Source organism: Capsella rubella, unplaced genomic scaffold (genome assembly GCF_000375325.1).
Source record: "Capsella rubella cultivar Monte Gargano unplaced genomic scaffold, Caprub1_0 scaffold_13, whole genome shotgun sequence".
Taxonomy (NCBI): domain Eukaryota; kingdom Viridiplantae; phylum Streptophyta; class Magnoliopsida; order Brassicales; family Brassicaceae; genus Capsella; species Capsella rubella.
The window spans coordinates 34,345-56,067 of NW_006238911.1; the positions used below are offsets into that span (position 1 = coordinate 34,345).

The 21,723-nt window shown below is 33.8% G+C and overlaps 2 protein-coding genes across 2 annotated transcripts; one reads left to right on the forward strand and one right to left on the reverse strand.

Annotated features, from left to right (window-relative positions):
- The first annotated feature begins 9,480 nt into the window (after window positions 1–9,480).
- On the forward strand, window positions 9,481–10,850 carry LOC17874540 (prefoldin subunit 1). The gene is made up of 6 exons (XM_023778356.1): window positions 9,481–9,567; window positions 9,672–9,725; window positions 10,162–10,267; window positions 10,356–10,362; window positions 10,447–10,531; window positions 10,627–10,850. Exons 1-6 carry the CDS (start codon window positions 9,544–9,546, stop codon window positions 10,735–10,737), a joined length of 387 nt encoding a protein of 128 aa, XP_023634124.1. The 5' UTR covers window positions 9,481–9,543; the 3' UTR covers window positions 10,738–10,850.
- Window positions 10,851–10,975: 125 nt separating this feature from the next.
- LOC17874531 lies at window positions 10,976–21,267 on the reverse strand. Its single transcript, XM_023778351.1, has 27 exons — window positions 21,173–21,267; window positions 20,794–21,084; window positions 20,449–20,508; window positions 20,274–20,366; window positions 19,902–20,121; window positions 19,391–19,497; window positions 19,095–19,157; window positions 18,545–18,645; window positions 18,289–18,383; window positions 18,135–18,155; window positions 17,798–17,893; window positions 17,553–17,673; window positions 17,334–17,471; window positions 16,997–17,187; window positions 16,190–16,461; window positions 15,782–15,883; window positions 15,348–15,524; window positions 15,082–15,270; window positions 14,079–14,320; window positions 13,825–13,971; window positions 13,162–13,390; window positions 12,541–12,669; window positions 12,325–12,453; window positions 11,910–11,963; window positions 11,630–11,812; window positions 11,407–11,466; window positions 10,976–11,311 (listed from the first exon to the last, which is right to left on the reverse strand). The coding sequence occupies exons 1-27, from the start codon at window positions 21,176–21,178 to the stop codon at window positions 11,237–11,239; spliced, it is 3,591 nt and encodes a 1,196-aa protein (XP_023634119.1). The 5' UTR covers window positions 21,179–21,267; the 3' UTR covers window positions 10,976–11,236.
- Window positions 21,268–21,723: the final 456 nt, after the last annotated feature.

A 21,723-nucleotide genomic window follows, 5' to 3' on the forward strand; every position in this document is an offset into this window, starting at 1 on the left:
GAAGTATCCGATTTTATATCCAAAATAAATTAAATTTCCGATTTTAAAGTATATAATTACAATTTTTGGGCTAAAAGTTTTAAATTGACCCGACCCAAAACACAAATGTACTTCGACATCTTCGTTCGCACTTAAATGCATTTTTCTAAGTATTCCAATCAATATTAAGATTGAAACCAAATCGTAATATCAATTTGAAATGGAAATCTCTCATTTAAGATTTATTAAAAAAAATATTAAATAAATAGTTATAATATTCCACCCAATTAAATCAAGTCAAATGCTCTCTATGTATGTATATGGTTTAGATTTTATGCTAATAGAATGGGATATTGAATTTTATCTTCATATATTAGTTTGCTAAATCTAGGATATTTGTTATGCTAATCACAATATTTGCGGTACTGTAGATGAGTAATTTGAGAAAGCAGGATTTTAAATATTCCTTAAGTAGTTAAAGTAATAATATTATTCTGTTTTTGAATCTTCTGCGATGGAAACACGGGGAAGCCGAGAGTATATATGGGCGTTACATATAACGATGACCAATTAAATACCCAGTAAAGGATGCTTATTTGTTTCGAAATAAACACCCAAACCAAAAACAAAAGAAATTAATGAAAAGATCCGACTTTGAAGTCGGGTTTATTTTTTGTTTTTAAACCGACCCGAAAGAGTATTTGTACTTCTCTTTTACTATAGTAGGGATATCCATTCGGTTCTCGATTACGTTTCAGATTTGGTTTTGGTTCTTCGATTTAGGAGTTTAGGATCTAATAGAGTATTATACCGACTCTGGATTTGAATTCAAGTCTACTTTTTCAGTTTGATTTTGGCTCCCGTTTTTTAGACTATATTGTATTTGGGTGTAAAATGTTTCTTAGACTATATTGTATTTGGGAGTAAAATGTTTTTTATGGCTTAAAGAAAAGTTTGAATAAATTTTAAATGAAATGATTTATATAATATTTCTATAGCCCAATATGCCGAACTCCATGTAAGTGGTATTACAGTATGAAAAATACTTGGGTTCACCACTTCACCCCTACGGTGAACCTATTCGTTCACCTATTATTATCTTAATCGTTAAAAATATACAGTAGTATTATGCCATGTCATACCATGTTTAAAAAATAAACTAAAATTAAAATAAGAAAAATAAAAACAATTAAGGAAACAAAATCTGTAAAATTTTAATAAAACATGGTTAAATATTACTGTATTTTGAGGTTTAGATTTTACAATTAAAATAAAATTATATATCGTTTTGGGTTTATAAATGGGGATTACGGTTTAAATTTTACATTTAAAACAAAATTATATGTCGGCTTGGGTTTATAAAAGAGTGGTTGGGGTTTATATTTTACAATTAAAACAAATTATACGTCGGTTTAGGTTTATAAATGAGTGGTTAGGGTTTAGATTTTACAATTAAAACAAAATTGTACGTCGGTTTGGGTTTATAAAAGAGTGGTCTGGGTTTAGATTACAATTAAAACAAAATTATATGTTGATTTAAATTTATAAATAAGTGGTTATAATTTAGATTTTACAATTAAAACAAAATTATATATCTATTTGAGTTTATAAAATAGTGGTTATATGTAGAGTAAACCAACAAAAAATCAACAAAACTATTGATTGACTAGCTAGAGAGTTTTAAAAAATATGAATTAACCTAACGAGAGCTGAAAAAAAAATAGTGGACACATCCCATAAAACTTTTTTCCTTCTTTTTCTAATTTCTTTTAGTCCTAGAGAAACAAAGAATTGACTTGAGCTTGTCAACGCAATGTGTGGAAGTCAGGATTTAATAATGACATATCTGGTCAACGCGGTTTGTTCTGACGTTATTGGCATGGAACCGAGAACGATTTTTTTTTTTTTTTCTGGTCGATTGAATAAAATAAAATATCTGAGCAAATAGTGCATGTTACACTTACACAGTCACTGGATTTGTTTTACAGTCACTGTTCAAATGTTACTTATTATTATTTATTTATTTTTCATTTGTCAGAAATGTACCAAATTTATTAGTTTACAAAAATTATTTTAAGACTTTTTTATTATTAACATATAATATTAACTTTTTATTATTATTATGGTATTTAAAAAAAATTCCATAAACAAAGAAAAATATAAAACAACATACATTAAGATATATGAATAACTATGATAAAATAAACATAGTTTCATGAAAAATACAAGTTTAACAAGTAAGACAATATACCAAACACCATATATATATATATATATATATATATATATATATACAAATATAAAATCAACATATATCTTACATAATTTGTAGAAAAAAGCATGTTTAAAAAAAATTAAATGCTATAATTTTATAACTACTAATATATTATATAATGTTAACACATTTATTTATGAGGAAAAAAAAATATACCTTTCAGCAGAAAATTAAAGAAATAAGAAGTGTAGAGTTGACGCTTGGATTGTGTTTTGAATTCTGTAAAAAAATAAAATACATAAGTTAGTATATAGAAAAAAAATGTATGTAATTTAAGAAAAAAATACCTTTGCAAAAATAAAGTTAGAAAACAAGAGAGAAAGAAAAAATGTGAGTATTATACCAAAGTGAAGTGTACTTTATATAGGGAAAAAGATGTTTTGAGTTATTATGTTATTAATAAAAAAATATAAATAAAGTAGAAAACACATATGAAAAGCTTCAAAAGAACCGTGGACAAGCTACACGACAGTTATCATGTCTTTATCACAAAAAGACAAAAAAAAGTGAACTGCCCACATTTTTTTCGTTTTTGTTTAAAAAATCATAAAAACATTGAATGGTGTATTGGTAACAGAAGACCCACATGCACGGGTCAACTGCTTTTTTCCGTCTGCCCATTCAAAGCCATGTAAAGAGCATTTCTCATTTGATGTGGATGGATTAGGTGGTTGAGAGTTGTATTCTATATTGTTGATGGTTCAATATTCTCAAATGAAAACACTCTTTCTTTTTTCTTTCTTTTGTTTTTTTTTTTTAATATAAAAGACGTCCCATAATAGGCTTAAGGTCTCCTTAAATTACAACAGATCCACAAGTACAACAAAAAAAAGAGTTCGCCCTAATTTAGTGGTTGAGATCTGATTCCGGCGGCGACCAAAAACAGAAGATACGACACATTACTCCGGCAAACACAAAGAGGAATATTTTGCTACACAATAACTGGTTTCAAACTCTTCAACATGAGTGTGATGTCCTCTACCATTGTTAAGGAGCTACAGTTGCATCGCTTGGCAGATGTCCTCACCTCGCCATTGAAGGAGAAGGGAGCTTGCTCCCCTTGCTTCACCGTTGAATCCCACACCTGTAGTGAAGATTAAGAACAAACAGAAAAGAAAATAAAAACTAGATCTAGGAAGTTGTCTTCTCGAGAGAGAGAAAAGTGAATAGTGCTTTTGAACGATTGTGAGAGATGAAAACTTTCATTGACCAAAAAATAGAAAACTTTCAGTCAGTATAATTATTTGTGAAAAAATCATCGTCGCTGAGAATAAGTATATGTTTCAATGAAATGTCATCAAGGAAAATCTTTAAAATCATTATCATTATTAGTAGAAGTCATTAAAAATCAAAGTAACAAAACACCAACGCTTTTTAGAAACACGCATAATACCTTTTAGATTTATGCTTGGAACTGCATTTTTGTTAAAAGAATTCATTACCCTTGCTCATGTGACACCGATCATCACATGTGCCGTTTTATGTGTTTAAATGCTTGATTTGGATTGTTTTGATTAATGATGGTTGTTGATGCTTGTGTGTATACCCCAGTAGTTGGAATGAGTGCCTCACTAAGTATTTATGGAAGTACTTATGCATCTCTTTCTGTTATACATGTAAAGGAAATGTGTGACCGTGGAATCATGGCGAGGAGAGATGAATGATCTAGGGCTCGCTGGCTGTTCTGAATAATGTTAGGAATTGTTTAGGAATTGCTAGTTCTAGAACTTAGAAACATGATAGGTTGATTATGTTATTTTCTGGGATGCTCGCGGGATATTTAGTTAATGCAATTGTTTGTTGGATTGTTGTTTTACTGTCTTCCGCTGGTTTTATTGGTTCGGTTGGTTTAATTTGAATTTGCAAGTGAACTGGTTTAAATTGAAATTGGATGAATTAAATTGGTTTAGTTGGTTTAAATTGATTTAGTCCGGCTTAGCTGGTTTAGTTGGTCTAAATAAAATGGTTTAATTTGGTTGCATAGTTAAAAATTAAAAAAATTTGGGTAGGGTCTTTTCAGAGAGGGTGGTTGCTTCTACCTTAGAAGAAAACATAAGAAACACACTCATTTTATTTCATTCAACTTAAAGATTTACATAGCTGAGAAGGGACTTTATATAATAGTCCAGCAGTTGTGGACTTTTTAAGGTCAAAATTATTACATAATAAAATGACTAAACTTGCAAAACATTAGATTCCTAAAGGACTTAAAAGAAAAGACACTTAAACAAAACCAGCTATTATATTCCTACAAAACAAGAAAACCACACGTTTTCTGTTCTTGAAATGCTGAACATAGCAGTTGATGTCTTATATTATACTCAGCTTTACATAAGCATTTGGTCTTTGTTTTGCATGATTTGAGTCTTGTTTTTTAGGTTATAAGTCTTTAATAGTTTGTTTTACATTTTAGGATGATCTTGCATTAGCATTGCATTCATGTTTGTATTTGAGCATAACCGCATGTATTCTCGAGATCAATTGAGCTAAGGAAGGGGTTCACATGAAGCTTGGCACTAAGACAAGAAGAAATGGCTGAGAAGCAAGAGTATTGGAGTACACGATTGGACCACAAATCCTGCCAAACGGTCGAGCAGCTGATCATGTGAATTGAATGAAGACTTGTGCTCGACTGAGGCAAACGACCAACCACTCCACCGAGCTCCTGATCGAGCACTTGTAACCGACTCTCTATTTTTTCTGCTAGTGAAATAGAGTTTCCATCTCTTATTATAAACTACCCCTTTCTCTCATTTATTGAAAATCTTGCTTTTGCTCTAGGTTTTTATGCTTTATCCTAAACACCTGAAATTAACTTGTAATCTAAATATCTTTTGATCGATTTGGAATTTGATTTTGGTTCTTTGTTCTATATTGTTTCTTACATCTAGATCTATATGATTATGCATCTTTTAGAGTTTTCTGGGTTTGAATCTATGATCATGTTTTTTTAGGTTTGAGTAGTGAACTAGGGTTCTTGAGGATATGATAGGTTAATGAAGAATCTTGGTCTCTAAGGAGTGTTTAAGCTTAGATTTCAATAGATCCCATATGGATCAGAGATACAATAGTTAGTTTTGTCTTGATCTTGTGGAGTTAGGTCTTAGACATTTCATCACCCACAAGGTGTTTTATAACAGGTGCAACTGCATAGAAACAAGATAAATCAGTAACATCAAAAGTAGAAGGGATATTCATCTCACATATTAGTTCTATTTTGTAAGCATTGTCTTTGATCTTTTCTAGCACTCGAAAGGGACCATCTCCTCGTGGTGCGAACTTTGACTTTCGTTGTTTTGAGAACCTCTGATACTATGATTTTTTAATCCTTTGGAGTTTAATCTTCCTAGGGTAATGTAGTACAAAGGGTTTATCAATCCAATTGAGTGAAATGCAAACAAATTAAGATTGCAAAAGAAACGAACATGTTAAGCCAAGCAAATAACACTTTAAACTTTCAATCTAAGTGCATAAATAAAATGACATAAACTAAGAATTAAGAACAAGACTAAGCATATAAGAGCTATAGAAGCATAAATAATGCAAAAATGAAAGCAAGTAATCAATAAAAAGAAGTAAGGTCTAAGGGATGGGGTAAATAATTTCAGTGGAGTCTCTCAGATCACTAGATTAGGGAAAGCTCATGGACTGAAACGAAGAGTCGATGTCACATGACAAAGAGGGAGTTTGTGATTGATGATTTGGAATTTCACCGTTGAAGACTCGGTCTTGGACCTCATGTGAAAGGCTTCTATCTTTATTTTTGGTTGTAATTAGGTGTTTTACATTCTGCATTTGCCCTTCTCCTTTTGCAACTCATCCAAGAAGGAAAAAAAAAAACATCATCGCTTCATCTTGTTTCCGTAGGCCGCATGTTCATTTCTTGGTTGAATAGATGGACCAAAAATTTGGTTTAACTACTTTATGTTTCCATGATTTTATTTTTATTTTCACTAGATGATGACCCGCCCGTACGTGCGGGTGTATTTTCAAAGCATAGTTTATTTGTTTAGTTGTTTAGCTGTCTTAAATAATGTATTGTAACAATGATATTAATAAGTTTTTTTTTTAATTTCGTTTGGTTGAAGTAATTGGGACTGCACTTTTTAAATGGATTAGTAGAATCTAAAATGTAGATTTGGAAGACAAAAGTTTATAATGATATAGTCTTGAAGATGGTACTGAAATTAATGTAACTGAAGTCATACTTGCGTAAGCATTCGAGATCGATCTTTGACCTAATAAACAAAAGAATACAAACATAAATGTGGGAAGAAAGAGTAACATTGTTTAGCCTGTTTTGAGAAAAAAAATTTGCGACTAACCGTTGAACATGTTTATCTTTGCAAGACGAATCAAGAAATTAACTGGGCTACCTTCTGCCTTTTCACATTCATCCCACATGTTTTCATCAAATCTCCCCCACAAAGTAAATGATAAACGGTTATCACTGCATATTTTTGACGTCACAATATTATAAGAGACCAATAAACCGGACATACAAAAGCAAATATCCATTATAGTTCGCATTACCTTGTGTCTTTGAGTTCTATTTCCAACCGTTTCGATATTTTTGCCATTTTGATCATGAGTTTTCATAGCTCTAACGCTCACGACCTGTCCTAACACATCTGTAATGTTTTTCATATGCAAAGAATCATTAATATCCGCACATACGTAAATGAACAGCCGAATTCGAAAACGTAATTTATAAAGCCGTTATCTCACAAGATCGTTTTATGGTTAAAAAATCTTACCAATCAAAATGTTCTCATTGAGACCATTCTCATCGAGGATGCTTCCAAAGCCAGCCAAATAGAGAAACATATCATCGAATAGGGTAGGTGAGCGGCCTATGACCGTCGTGTTAGTGAAGGTCATCTTGAACACATGTGCTCTATTTTCCCCCATTGATTTAGTGAGCTGAAAATTCTCAAAAGTCCTCCACTTTCCTAACACAATCATTATGTGAAACTAGTTCACTTGTTGCTTCTTAACAGTTGCATGGATCAGTGTTCCCTGAAAAATGGTAGTATTTAGTTAGTATAAAAACGCAAACAATTAAACATTAACTATATTTAGTTAGTATAGTTAATGTTTAATTGATTAAGCTGTTATACATGTGCTAATTAATGTAGGATTTTTTTATATATAGATTTTCCTTATATTGAGTATTTTTAAAAAAATATAATCTGCTGGAAATTAATTGGAAAGATCGAAACAAAAGATTTTGAAAATTTAAAGATCCGATTTTTTTTAAAAAATATCGGATATATATGTTTCTAAGGAGGTTTGGCTATAGATTTGGGATTACATAAAATGTAATTGTTTTTTAAGATTATATCATTTTTGAAAATTTAATGATGTAATTATTTATGTTATATATTTCTTCACATTTTATGCTATGTACAATTTTATTAGTCGCTTATTCATAATCTAACATAATTGTTTTTCTTTTTAATTTTCATAAAATATGATATTTCATTTTCTAATATATATGATCATTTTTATTAGGTGTTAGTGAATATAAATTATTATTTCTAAAAAATTTACAAAAGACATAAAACGAAATTAATATATTTAGATATTTTCAATTTTGAATTTAATAATCCAATTTTTATGGTAAACAAATCAATATTATTTCCATAAATATAGTAGATAGTTTTATTCAAATTTTTTTTGCTGTCTTTAAATGTGTTTGGCTACATGGTTGGGATCACATTTTATTTCATTCTTTTTATTTATTTTTGTTTGGCAACACTTACAAAAAATGCTTCCCTTTTAATAGTATAGATCATCTTATATAAAATGCTTCCATCTATCTTAACATTTTTGAAGTACATTTTGTACTAAAATCTATTTTGGGTTATAACCTTTTATTTGGTAATATTTGCATAATCAGACCCTTGTCATCTCAATAAATAACAAAACTTAAAAGTAAAATTTGTAATTAAATCACAAGCAAATAGCAAAATTGGAAACAAATATTTATTACATCAAAAACATTTCCTAGAATATATCTAATAAATTCAATCTCTCTCCAATATATTTATATAATCTTATTTGTTTTAAATTTATATTATTACATAAAACATATTTATAATAAAAAATACAATTTTTTTCCGCACATTTGCAATTAAAGTTTTTGAAAACGGACGTATATAACTCAATTGATAAAGGAAAAATATATGTAGAAGTAGAAAATTTTAGATAATAGTTTAAAACCATTACAAATAGTATTAATATGCTGCCAACTACAAATGAGCATGAAGTTTGATTTTTCAGGCATCCAAATTAAAAAAAAATATTCAGTTTCATCTGGTTCTTTATTTAAGAAATTTTTTTTTAAAAAAATTTCAAAATATTATATTTTTTTTTAAGTTTAAAATGTTATTAAAATTAAAAATTTCAAAAGCTTCAAATATTATCATATTTAATTAAGGTTTATAGACTATTAAAAATATTTAAAGTCTACAAAAATTTAAAGTCTACAAAAATTTAAACTATTATTTAATATTTTAACTCTAAAAAATATTCTAATATTTTACATAAATATGATTGAACGAGTTTGAGTTCACATAAATATGATTATATTTTTTTACAGATTGCCTATATTTAAAATCTTTTACGGGTTAAAAAAAAATTATAAAAAATATAATTTTTTTTATAGAAAAATTGTCTCGCGGTGTGCAGTGGTTTGACCACATATATCTATGAATATACTTATAATACAAATTCATAAAATTATATAAAATTAAAATGAAATAAACTAATTACAAAAAGACTAATTAATGAAATATATTAAATTATGGACCCGTGGTGTACCACGGGGTAAATCCTAGTTTTAATAGTATAGATGGAACCAGATAAGTTTTTAATCTTTCGTGGGTAAATCCTAGTTTTAATAGTATAGATGGAACCAGATAAGTTTTTAATCTTTGATTGTAGCCTAAGAAAAAAAAATCTATATAGTATATGCATAACTTATGTGGTTGACAAAAAAAAAGTATATGCATAACTTATGTGAAACACACAAAAATATCTGACCTGACTATTAAATTGATGTTGGGTTGAATTGGTTACGTTGCAAACACTGAATTTTTAGTTCGAGTTGAAAATTTACAAATGGGCCGACTGGACCTTAGTAAACCCTTGACAAACCGGGCTAATCCGCCTGAAACCCGACCCGGCTGGTGCGAACCCGAAAGTTGCAACTTTTTTCACCCTAAATCAAAAAGACCCATCTTTCTTTAGCACGTTCGGAGTTGGGAAGATCAAGATCTGCAGACATGGCGGACGAAGCAAACAGAGCTGTAAGTTCCTCTTCCGCTCAATTTCTATAACGGCTCTGAATCTTCTTGTTTCCCCAAATAAGAGATGTTGCCCAAAAATGGATTTCTAATGTGTAAAGTTACAGGCTTTTATGGAGATTCAAGCAAGCATGATTGAACTCACTGGGAAGCTGAAGCAGGTGAATCTTCCCTACATTTTGATTTTTCAATTTAGTGTGATGTTGTTCATTTGAGATTTGACAATAGTTTCAGTATGACCCATTAGTTGCTTTGTTAGTTCTTGAACTATGTTTTGAGTTTGGAATCCAAGTTGTGACTTGTGATTTTCAATGGTAGATTAGATTGGTATGAATATGATTCATTGTCACCTTCCTAGTTTGAAGTCTCCAGTTTCCAAATTGTATAACCTTGTTTTGCTTATGGTTTGTGTTAATATGATTCAGTATCTATGAAGAGAGTTACCTCTATCTATAAAAACTCTAGAACTTTGGTTCATGCTTAGTATCTGCTTGGGATCATGCGACTGGAGGGTGTAGAGACGTTACTATAATTGGAAGGACTGATGAAAAAAATTAGCTGTTGAAACTGACATTTGAATGTGTATGGCTTTTATAGGTGCAGAATCAGATGCGAAACAAAGAGGGAGATAAAAAGCGAGCTTTCTTAACGTTGGAAGAGCTGCGGCCATTGCCTGAAGATACAAACACCTACAAGTCAATAGGCAAATGATTCTCTTCTCTGGTTAGATAAGCATCGTAGTTTTTTGGTTTTACCATGTCTAACTTGTGTTAAATTATTCTTGTTTTCAGGAAGAACGTGAGTGGTTAATAGTCCTGTCCAACTAGGACCTTTGGAGAATTTTGAAGGCTGATTATAATTTGCTTCGTATATGGTGAACAGGTTTGTTCTAGAGCCCAAGGCGGTGCTGCAAGGTGAACAAGAGCAGAAATTCAAGGACAGTGAGGCTGCCATTGCTTCTCTACAGGTACATTATTTCCCGCTTTTAGATAGAGATCATCTTCGAGCTAATGGGTTATTGAAATGCTGATATATATAACATGTTTGCGGGATGATTGTCAGACATCGAAGGAGTACTTGGAGAAGCAGACAGCAGAGGTGGAGAACAACTTGAGGGAGCTGTTGCAGCAAGAACCTGGCATTGCTAAACAAATTATGTCCATGTCTATGTAACTTGTTATCCAAACCTTGAACAAAAAAAGTACACTCATCACTGAGTTTAGTTCTGCTTTATCAGCGCTTCTGGGATTGAAACCATACAAATGCCTTCTTTAATGTTTGTAAGATTCTCACCATGTTTTGTCAGCAGAGAATTATTTCAAAAAGTCTCTGGTATGTTCTGACAAGTAAACTGAGATGGCATTTAACATTTCGAACATCAACAATGTTAATGAAATCAGTGTTACAATAGTTAAAACTTGAAGTATATGTTTCTTTAGTTTTTGGTAAAAACTTAGTTGACCAATAAAAAAAGCATGGTAACACTAACAACAAGTGTCCAAAGACATACACAAACATATCAAACCCCAACAAATACATTCCCTCATGTACATGATTTTACACTACCTCTCAAGGAAATCATGGATCATAATGTCTGGGCATCTAAGCAATCTACTTAAGATGTCCATAGTGTTGGCTTCTACGTCTAAAGCCGTTCCCAAAAAAACCCGATTCAAGACTGATTGACGTAAAGGACAGGAACAAGTCCTGCCATCTTCCCATCTCTTCCAGGCCGCTTCTTCTTTACCTGTCATAGTTTATAAGTTGATCAAGGTTAGGTTTTAAAAAGCTTTACTCCTCACAAGACTCATGTGTTGTCTGCCTAAACTAAGTACTACTTACGTAAAACCAGCCATCGACTTCATACTCTATCTCCAATTCCTCTTCTGCCGTCAAGTTTAGCTGCAACATACCCAAATGTGTTTTAATGCTTCCATCATAGCGCATCATTCAAGAAGAAGATTACCACATCGGTTTTGTTGAATGGATAATATTGAACCACATATCACTGTTTAACTGGGGTTTTCCAGTACATACCAAGGGAGAAAGACAAAAGCAAGCTTACCTCATCATCTCCTCCCGCGGTGAAGTCATAGAGCGCTGTTCCAAATCTTGTACCAGTCGATTTCCTAGGTTCTTCATCATCTGATTGATAACTTCGAGAACCAGACCCTGCTACAGGGTTCTCAAACGATTCACGACTTTGTGGCTCAGAATATGAATACGGAGGAGGAGGCTCTTCTCTAATCTGAAAGGGAGTGAAGGAAGAATAAGAAATGGCCATGATAAAAAAGAATCAGCTCATTTCACAGCATACACAAACAGATAAAAGAATATCAGCTTACTGGGGAACCATAGCCTTCATATGTGGGCTGGTATTTGCTTCCACCCGATTTTGCCTATATGCGTTACCACATTCATATAGTTAAAATTAAATATTTGAACCTTCTTTATGCTTAAACTATACTCATGCCTTTTCCTTTTAAGACACAACTTGCATGCATATTATTATCTCTAGTTGCTATTGTTTATGAAGAACAGACTTCAGAAACATTTTCACAGATATTTATACTTTGTCGTCGAAGCATATTTAGTTGTCATATTGGTTTTCAGTTTTCATCGTGACTAAGACTTAAGGACATTAAGAAAAAACTTACTGAATGACAATATTCTAGCACCATATCACCGTATACCTAAAGGAGAGTCTCTGGCCAATACTAGGTAATACAGAATAAACATTAAAGGAATTCTGTGCCCTACCGTTGCTTGTGAGGAAGGCTTTGAGCTGAACAATGATGGGTAGTTCATTCCACCAAAGTGAGATGATATAGAGCTTTCCACTGATCCAGTAGAATCTGGAGACGATGAACCTGATCTAGCATCTTCTTCCTGTTAATACAGCAAAGTCATGTTTTAGCACCGCTAGAACAAGTCATTTTAAAGAAAGCTCTAAGATGGATAAAGTTGACAGTATACCTCCAATTCTGAAGTTTCTAATAGAGTCTTAGCCCACATATCATCATAGCCAACTGAAGGTCTAGAGAAGACATTCTCCTCCTCAACATCTGGTGCATCTGTTCCGACTCCAGCAAGGAATTCATTGACCTGACAAGTATTATATAGGTCTGAGTTTCATTTGGCGACATAAAATAGTAAGTACCATCTATAATGTCATTGTATGAACGATTACCGATAAATCATAAGTTCACATGACCAGAAAACCAGATGAATAGTAACTACTACTGAAGCCTTAATAGCATGTAAATGCAAGTAGGATCACATCTACTTTTACTGAAAAAGTCAACACTAAAACTAATCATCACAAGTATAGTCCCAAAGCATTCATTATTGACCCCATTCAGAACAGTTCCGGACAAAGTCATGGTAGTCTATTGTAATGTGAAAACGAGTCTTATTATAATTGGTAATCTACACAACCAATCAACTATTTATTACTTTCTGATTCCTTATCAGATTTTTTTGTGCCCCATATCCTTCATCTAACAATTAGAAGAATTTATCCATAGTACACACCGGCACTAAACTGCACACATGCTAATCTGTTATCTTAAAAGTTAGATAAAAATGGCAACTGACCCTACTCATTGCTGGGGCATTGTTTCCAAGAAGACCATCATCGCCAAGGTTGGCAGCCCAAGCATTCACCAAATCATCATCCAGACCACTTGAGTTTGAGGCAGCGGGAGCAGGCTGAGTGGACTCATAAATTAAGTCTGAAATTCCAGTAGCAACAACAGCTGGATCGGTGGACCCAGTAGATGCAGTGATATTGTGCTTTGTGCGGTATCTGTCAATCAGCTTTGCGCTTCATCGGTTACAAGGAAAAAATGAGTGTTATCATACGAAACGAGAATAGAGACAGAAAAGCGCCTAATGAATTAAAATATGATGTGGGAGTAAGCATGCAATATGCACAAAACAGGTCGACAGCAAGATAACAAAACATTAATAAAATGTTAATATATTGGTGACGACATCAAAACAGGTATCACATTCTTGATTTTTGCCAGAATCTGTGTTCAAATTCAGGTTACTTATATGCAACGCAGCAAACTCGGTTGAACTAAGCATACGACAAAACAAATATAATACAGAAAATCTTTTGGAAATATAAAAAGGGTTCAATGTTTCCTATTATTCCGTCCCATCTTCTCTATGCAAGATTAGTATCACAAGTAAGTATTACTTACTAGAATGGCTAGGCTGTCACTGGTTGATATAATGAATTCAGAATGCTACCTTATCGGGCCTAGGGGTAAATACTTGGCTCTCGGAATGTAGCAAAACATGGATACAAAATCGAGCAGCCTTTCATGATTTTCGTAGAGTTTTTTCAGCTCCTCATCCTTCCATTCTTTGTTTGCATTATCGTGATTTCGTATTTCCCTTACAATCACGGAAAAAGTTATATGTCAACCATTGTATCTCATATACAGGTTTCATGCATGAATCACAGGAAAAACACATAAAAGAAGGTAAGATTTCTTCCTTACTTAATTAATTCGTCTTGTCCTATGTACATTTCATCCAGAACTTTTAACATTGGAGTTATTAAAACTCCAAGTCCTGTACCACTAGCTCCTTGGTCTTCCCCATTACTCAAGTGCATTTCAGAAAGTTGAGACTGTACACCACCCTCTGCCAAGGTGTACAGAAACTCGTATATCTGGAGCCTGAAAGGTTCACCAGATCTAATGGCTATCGTTGTAAGAGCTTGAATTGCAACAATTCGGACCTGTGTATAAACCAAACATAAACACTTAGGCGGGAAACCGTAGAAGAAATACTCATCTTAAAAGCATATCCTGAGGGCATATCATGTCTATGCTTCACAAAAACTCTAACTAAAGTGCTTGGAAGATAATCATATATAGAATGTAATTAAGAATCAGAACATATAATCAGCGATTTTCAATAACAGTAAAGGCCTGGACAGTAATGAAGCTTTAAACAGATTGATAGACCAAACGAGATCATTCAAGTCACCTTAAGTTAGTTTACTTTTATAGTTTCTGGTCAGACACAGTTACTCCAGATTTCAAATTTTATTGCATGTAAAAAAAAAAAAAGAAAAAATGAAACCTGAAAAAGAAACAGCCACTAAAAGCTAGATAAACTAGACCATTCTATTTGTGTCAACTTAAAAAAAAAAGGTCTCAAGATATGGTATTTGCTCTAGAGTGTAAGTACAAATAGAGAACGGTGCACCACCACCCAAAATGCTCTGACACAAGGTTTAGATCAAAGATGTAAGACAATCAGTCATCTATAAATTAATAAGAATGTGGGTATGAAAATATCCCACATTAGATAGGAGAGGAATAAATCACAGCATTTTAGGACCTAAGGGAAACCAATCCCTTAAGCTAGCTTTTATAGTGAGTTCTATCTAAGGGTCTTTAGGGGTTTGGTTTCTGCCCAAGTCCTATGACAATTTCTCCAGTCAAAAACAATAAATTCAAATGAAAATATATCCAACAAAACATAGTTGTATACCTCCCAGCTTCCACTAAATGCACATCTCTGGAGGCGAGTTAATGCACCAGCTAGGGTAGGATTGCGAGAACTGGCAGCAGCAACCATTTTATCTGCATCCAACATCATAAGTGCAGTGCCTGGTGGAGTTGCAGATTCCCATGCGTATTCTGAAGCGGCGTAGTTTGCATTTTCTCCAAGGAACCATACCTGCCACAGTATTCGTTCTAAGATAAGGTGTTGAAACCATTACTAAAAGCATGTAAAACAATCTGATGAATGCTTACTGCTGCTTGCACCAATTTCTGCAGCGCCAGAGCTGACTTAGGATCTGATGCAGAGACCCTATCAATTGATGTCAATCCTGCCATGGATCCCGGCTGTGGAGGTGGTAAATCAAGTACTATAGTGACGGCTTCCAGAGCTGTGTGCTTCCCGTCAGGACCAGCTCCAACAAGACATGTCTAGAAGTAGATCAATTAATAACTTGTATCAAATAAAGTACTAGAGGAAGCAAAGTTCATCAAAATGTCCCACAATAATTTGAGCCTTACAAATCGACTTGCAATTACTTTTTTTTTTTCCAAATTTATAGCTACCAAAACTAAACAAGCATACAAACTTGAAAATGTCTTATAATGAAATATGAAACAGGAAGATCAAACAACAGCTGTAAGTAATATTAAATAGCTTTAGAATTAAATCAGCAAAAAGAGAGTACCTTCCAGAGAAGCTGTAAGACATCAGCGTCGATTTTCCCGGGAACTTTGGTGGCAAATATTCTGGCAATTTCGAGAAGAATAACCGCCATATCTGGAGTTGCCTGAGAAAGTAAAATAAAAAAGAGTTAACTAGACAGAAGAAAACAGTTCACATTTCATTCTTCAAAAAATCTGTTCAAATTTGTCTTCAGTTTCATCGCAAAAGATGAAATTTGTCGCAAATACCTAGGTGTAGAAATTTTCTGCCATATACCTCTTGTTACAAAATCTAAAAAATTAAAGGGATTCCCTACTTCAAAAAACTATTATATACGTCCTAGTTATAGCATTGTGACAACCAATAGAGCTGCTAAAACTTGTAAGTACTTTTCAAATACAAATCAAAAAGACAAGAAAATATTGTATACCTTAAAGCGAGCATGCAAAGTAAGCAAAACATCATTAACTAGAGCTGCGGGCCAAGAGGGATCTGAAAGCTCTGACGCAATGATTGATTTCAACTCATCCAACGATTCATCCGGACTTTGCATCCATATCAATGCTTTGATAACCATTGCCCGGACATACACACACTCGCATGCTACTGTTGTTCGAACCACCTCCATTAATGCAGCCAATAAACTTGCAATTGTATCATTGCGACCAGGCCCTGCGGATATGGATGATGTTCTCCGTATTCCTATAAAAGTCGAACAAACTTGATTGATAAAAATGAGGGTACACATGTAAACAAAGAGCGGGAAAGAAGATAAATGAAGGTGATTTGGAACATATTAAAACTCGGAAAAAGAAAAGATATCCTACATAGGTAAATAGTTCGGTAAAAGAAAATCAAAGTGATAGGAAAAACATGTTCCTCTATATAGGTTAGAAAAGAAGATTGGTAACCCATCATATCATTATAGCACGGACATCAGATCATTAAGTTTACTCACATTTGTACTTTTGTGACGATTTGAGCTACAATAAATCAGTCAGATAATATTGAAGCACCATCCAAGTATAGATGCAATGACATAATTCACATTTGTAGTTGGTGACCTTTTAAGGTATGATACTACAATAAAATTGAACAAAACTTTTATAGACCAAAAGCTTGCATAAATGTTGATGTTCCATATGAAATTAGAAATATATTTGTGCATCTGTTATATATCTAACAAGATAAAATAAAAAGACTGTACTTCATGTTAAAGAGTATATTGACAACGTACCTTCTGGGTGAGAATTTTCATTGGTCTCAGCGTCATCTAGAGCGTCAGAAAATGCATTTACATGAACGGATTCATCAATGTCCTGTAGTCCCATAGCAAATGCTGCTGCCCTGCTCTTTCCCATTTCTTGCACAACCCTTGCTGCTGCATGAAGTACTGGTCTTGAGAAACTGCGAAATGAGCTTTCTAACCTAAAAGAATACAATCAATTAGAGAAGTTCTTCTGCAGTTAATACAACCATAAGATTCATTACAATCCAAAGCAACGTTCTAGTGAAGAAAGGGAATCTATAAGATCTGCAATTATAGATATGGTCTTCCAGCAAGCTAGGATTACCTCCTCATTACAAGCTTAATAAGGGGCTGTGGACGCTTGGTTTTATGAGATTTATCCTTGGAGGACAAGGATGGTGCTTCTGGCAGCTTAAGGATCTCCCTGGTCAAGCGATACCACCCAGCAGCACGCTCATCCATCCTAAAAGATGCGGTAAATTTTTAATTAATCAATACCTTATAAAGAATGAACTAAGAGAAATCAAAGTCAATGAACTCATGCCTTTCAGTGCTATCGTACTTTCCCAGAATGCACAAAATCGCCTCATAGCAGACCCTTTCGCTTGGATCTAGGAGTAGCTGATAGAGAATTGAGTTGAACTGAGACCTAATATCAGGCCTCTCTGTAAGAAGATTGAAACAAAACTAGTAACTCGTAAGTCCTCAAAACAAGCTCTCCTATATAGCCAGATAAAAATAACAAGGCGAGAAGGGGCAGTAGAAAGAGAAAGAGCTCGATATACTTACCATCTAATGCCCGAGCTCTAGATATCGAGTGGCACAACCTAGCCAGGGAAACCCTAGCAAGAACATCATTCATATGTAGGATATCTTGCAATGGCCCTAGTTTGGTGTACAGAAGAAAGGTATATCAGCTAACCCAGATATGTTCTGAGCTCATCGTAATGGTCATATAAAGGAATTTGCTTGTGATTAGAATTAAGAGTATGTCTCATACGAGGACCAATATGTATAATGCATTTAAGACTCATGTTCCAGAGACGTCTTTATAATTAGAACAGGTAAACATGAAGTAACCAACAGACAAATTAATGTTAAGAGATAAAAGGCCTTGAAGGGATACCTGCTGGAGACGCAAGCTTTTCTGCAGCAAAAAGATCAAGAGATAGATCAAGTTTTGAATGACAAACAATTATGTGTCTAAAGATAAATAGAATGGAAAGACAATTTTAGTGGGAATAGAAAACAATTTAGGAGGAATAGAACAAATTATTCACCTAATGTCATTGCTACTGTATAGGGGTCTCTTGTGGCTAACTCAGATAGAATCTCCAGAGAATGCCTCACTGCAACAGGATCAGCAAAGGAAACACTGCAACATAACAGAGTGAATAGCAGAATAAGTATTTAATATACTGCATAATTAGGAATAAACTAAAAGTCCAATTGCTCTTGTGAAAACCACGTAGCTATAATTAATTCCAATACTATCACTTCAATAGAAAGTAGAAAGAACCCAAATTAACTTCTTACCCCTGGGCAGCACGGTGTAGAAAAAGTGGATTTCCTGGATCAAGAGGGAGTCTTCTCAGTGCACTCATAGCGGCATATTGCAAGTTACTCCGCATAATTGACTAACAAAAAGGAGATAAAACGCACAAGTTAATAAAAAAGTTTAAGCTCTGCAATCCAGAAGCTGTATAGTCAGTGGAAGACATATTGTATTTGACTGGGTAGATATCTAGAAGCTAATAAGCTATCAAAATTTTCAAAGTTTTCCATTCGCTTATGTAGAATTGTAATGTTTTAAAAAAATGGTATTATCAAAACTCAGACCTTAAAAAATCTGATAGCCAATAGCCAGAGTCTCCCAGATGTGCAAAGTCAAATCATTAAAGAGTAACTATGATATACTCTCAAGTTCCTAGTAGCCATCGAAAAGAATTTTGAGAAATCTATACCCCACAGCACGGGAAATTATATATAAAAAAAAGTACAAAAAAAAACTATGATATGCAGGGGACAGGACTTGTATGGAAGCCTTAAGTCTTTTATTGGGGAACCTAGGAGTTGAGAAAGATACCTCTTTATCACCCCCTTTTGTCCCAAAGACACCTTTCTTTCGTTTATGCGGAACATCACCAACCTGAAAGCGACATGAAACATAAATCAGTGCCTCTACATATAACTGGGAAAAAATCGAAATTAAACCACACTGATATGAAAACCGATAAGAACAAAGTAGTATAACCGTAAAGATAAAAAGCTAGGACTAAGGTTAAAATCACACCAAGTGTAGAAAATGAACTACACCAAGGCATATGGAAAATAAACAAAGTATCTTGTTAAACATCAGAGAGCACTGGCAGTAAGACAAACCTTTTCAAGAATGCCAAATACAATCTCATACAATTTTGACAAAAGCTCAGAATTGCCTGACGGTGAATATGTCAGAGCTTTTAGAGCTTGCAGTCGTCGAGCATGAACTGAAGAATAACATATGATAAGGTTAGAAATTCATCTGTATTCACATGGCAGATGGAAAATTGCAGGAGAATGTTACAAAGTAAGAAATAAAGTTCTCTCCACATGATGTCGAACTGTTAATTTTTATTTTCTGTCTTAGATGTTTAATCACTTCAATAACCCCCAAATTAATTAATTCCACACCATATCTAACATAACTATCTTCTGGCATCACTGCTCTCAGTATCTGGATCCATTATGAGAAAACTATAAGGGTACTGGGATATTTCTTAAGAAACATTTTAAAGCAATGAGATACTGACATGGCATTCATCTTCTAAGGCAGGAATATATAAATAAAAGAAAACACTAAAGCCTGAATCTGAAACCATGATGGCCAAATGCGGATGAAAATAATACTCACATTCGAATTCAGAATTTGTAGCTTCGGTTGTAAGTTGATTGACTATACGAGGAACAACATCGGCTCTTGTGACTCCTCCACCAGCATCAATATCTGCTAGAGCATCCCAGTTAGGAGTGGGGATACCACCTCCTGGAGTCATGCCAGTATCGGACAAAATTCTAGCTAAGTAATAATAGACATAACGTAGCACATTCCTGTCTTCACATTGCTGATTAAGCTGTATCAATAACAAGTGGAAAAACTGCTAAAAACCTGGTGCCTCTCTTTGACATATAGTTTTTAAAAAGCACATTTTTAGAGTCATGAAATATTAATGGGTAAAGAAAAAAACAACTATAAGCTGGTTGTCCAGCAAACAAAGCCACATACCATAAGAAGAGATGGGGCCAGAGAAGGATCAACGGAGTTGTACACAGCAAGCTTAGGGAACACATGATTCACAAGTTGTTTCTGAGAACTTTTCTGCTCACAAGAGAAGAAAAAATTCAGATACTACTTACACCAACAGCGGTGTAAAGGAAGAGAATAAGAACACAAACTTAACCTGATCCAAGGTGGCAGCTAATTCGTGAATACTCCTTGCAAGTTGCGAATAGGAAACTGGCTGTGAAGTGATTTCAAACATTAAAAAATCATGTTAACTACATCGACGAACAATACAATACATAAGTAGAGTTCATTTCTCTACTATTCTTATAACATCGAACAACGACACAAAAGTATATTGTATTCCTCCTGTCAACAGTTCAAATCTACAACTAAGCCTTCCCATACTTATCTTAGCTCCAATAGTCCAGGTTTCACTATGCTTAACGACTAAGGGAGTTCAAATGTGCCAAACAAATACTCCACACCAATTGGCACCAAAATTTCAATTAATAGATCGAACCTTCTTTTTCTGTCTCTGCCTCTGCGGCATGATATTGGCCTTAACAGGATTCAGTGCAGCTTTAGCAACAGATATAGTATCGTTCTGGATCTGCATCAAAGTGGCTCTCTTCGATTTCCTCTCACCCAGCGTCGTCTTCGTCGACATTGGATGGTTCAGATGCGAAGCCGCCGATGAAGAAGCAGGAGATGGCTGAGACGCAGTGGTAGATGCGGACGAAGAAGTAGATTGTGCAGGAACTGGGGTTGGATCTGCCGAGATCAGATCCATTAGCGTCATACCAGACGATTCCTGTACAAAATTGAAAATGGAATATAGGTAAACTTGGATATTCCGGTGAAGCTTAGAAGAAATACGGTGGAGATCCGGCGATGTTTACCGCCATAACTAGTGGCAGATCGGAGGAGGATTCTCGGAGACGATTTTAGTGACGGGCGATTCAACAAGGCAACGCAAACTTTAGAATTGAAGAAAATAAAATCAAAATTCTTGAAAGTTTTTGTTGAATTGTTACGAAGCACATGAGATGCACGTGGGTTTTTTTTTCAATTTGTTTTCGAATTTTTCTGGGTTTATTCACGAGAAAATAGTAGAGAAAATTGGGATTAATGCCATAAACAGTAACAATTTTTATGTGTATTGCCATTTATTCTATTGTCTTCTCATCTCTGCCATATAACACAAAACAATGATAATTTTACCATTTTAAGAATAAACATCTTAAATTTATTTTTTCCAGCGACGTGTCAGTTTACTTCCCCACATTTGACTGTTCACTGCAACACATATTTTTCTTCAATGGACAAACAACTATCACTAAATAATTTTTTTCATTCAAAAATTGCTCACACCATATTTTACTTTCGATCTAGTTCTATATTCTCATATGGAAGGTGAAGAACACAAAGTTGAAATTTCCAGATTTCCAGA

Bases quoted from the DNA above. Each gene is read 5' to 3' on its own strand.
- LOC17874540 (XM_023778356.1), top strand. From the start codon at position 9,544: ATGGCGGACGAAGCAAACAGAGCT. The intron at 9,568-9,671 runs GTAAGTTCCTCT...GTAAAGTTACAG, and splicing joins CGGACGAAGCAAACAGAGCT to GCTTTTATGGAGATTCAAGC. The intron at 10,532-10,626 runs GTACATTATTTC...GATGATTGTCAG, and splicing joins CTGCCATTGCTTCTCTACAG to ACATCGAAGGAGTACTTGGA.
- LOC17874531 (XM_023778351.1), bottom strand. The intron at 18,156-18,288 runs GTGAATAATTTG...TTTTTGCTGCAG, and splicing joins TACAGTAGCAATGACATTAG to AAAAGCTTGCGTCTCCAGCA. The intron at 11,312-11,406 runs GTAAGTAGTACT...AAACTATGACAG, and splicing joins AAGTCGATGGCTGGTTTTAC to GTAAAGAAGAAGCGGCCTGG.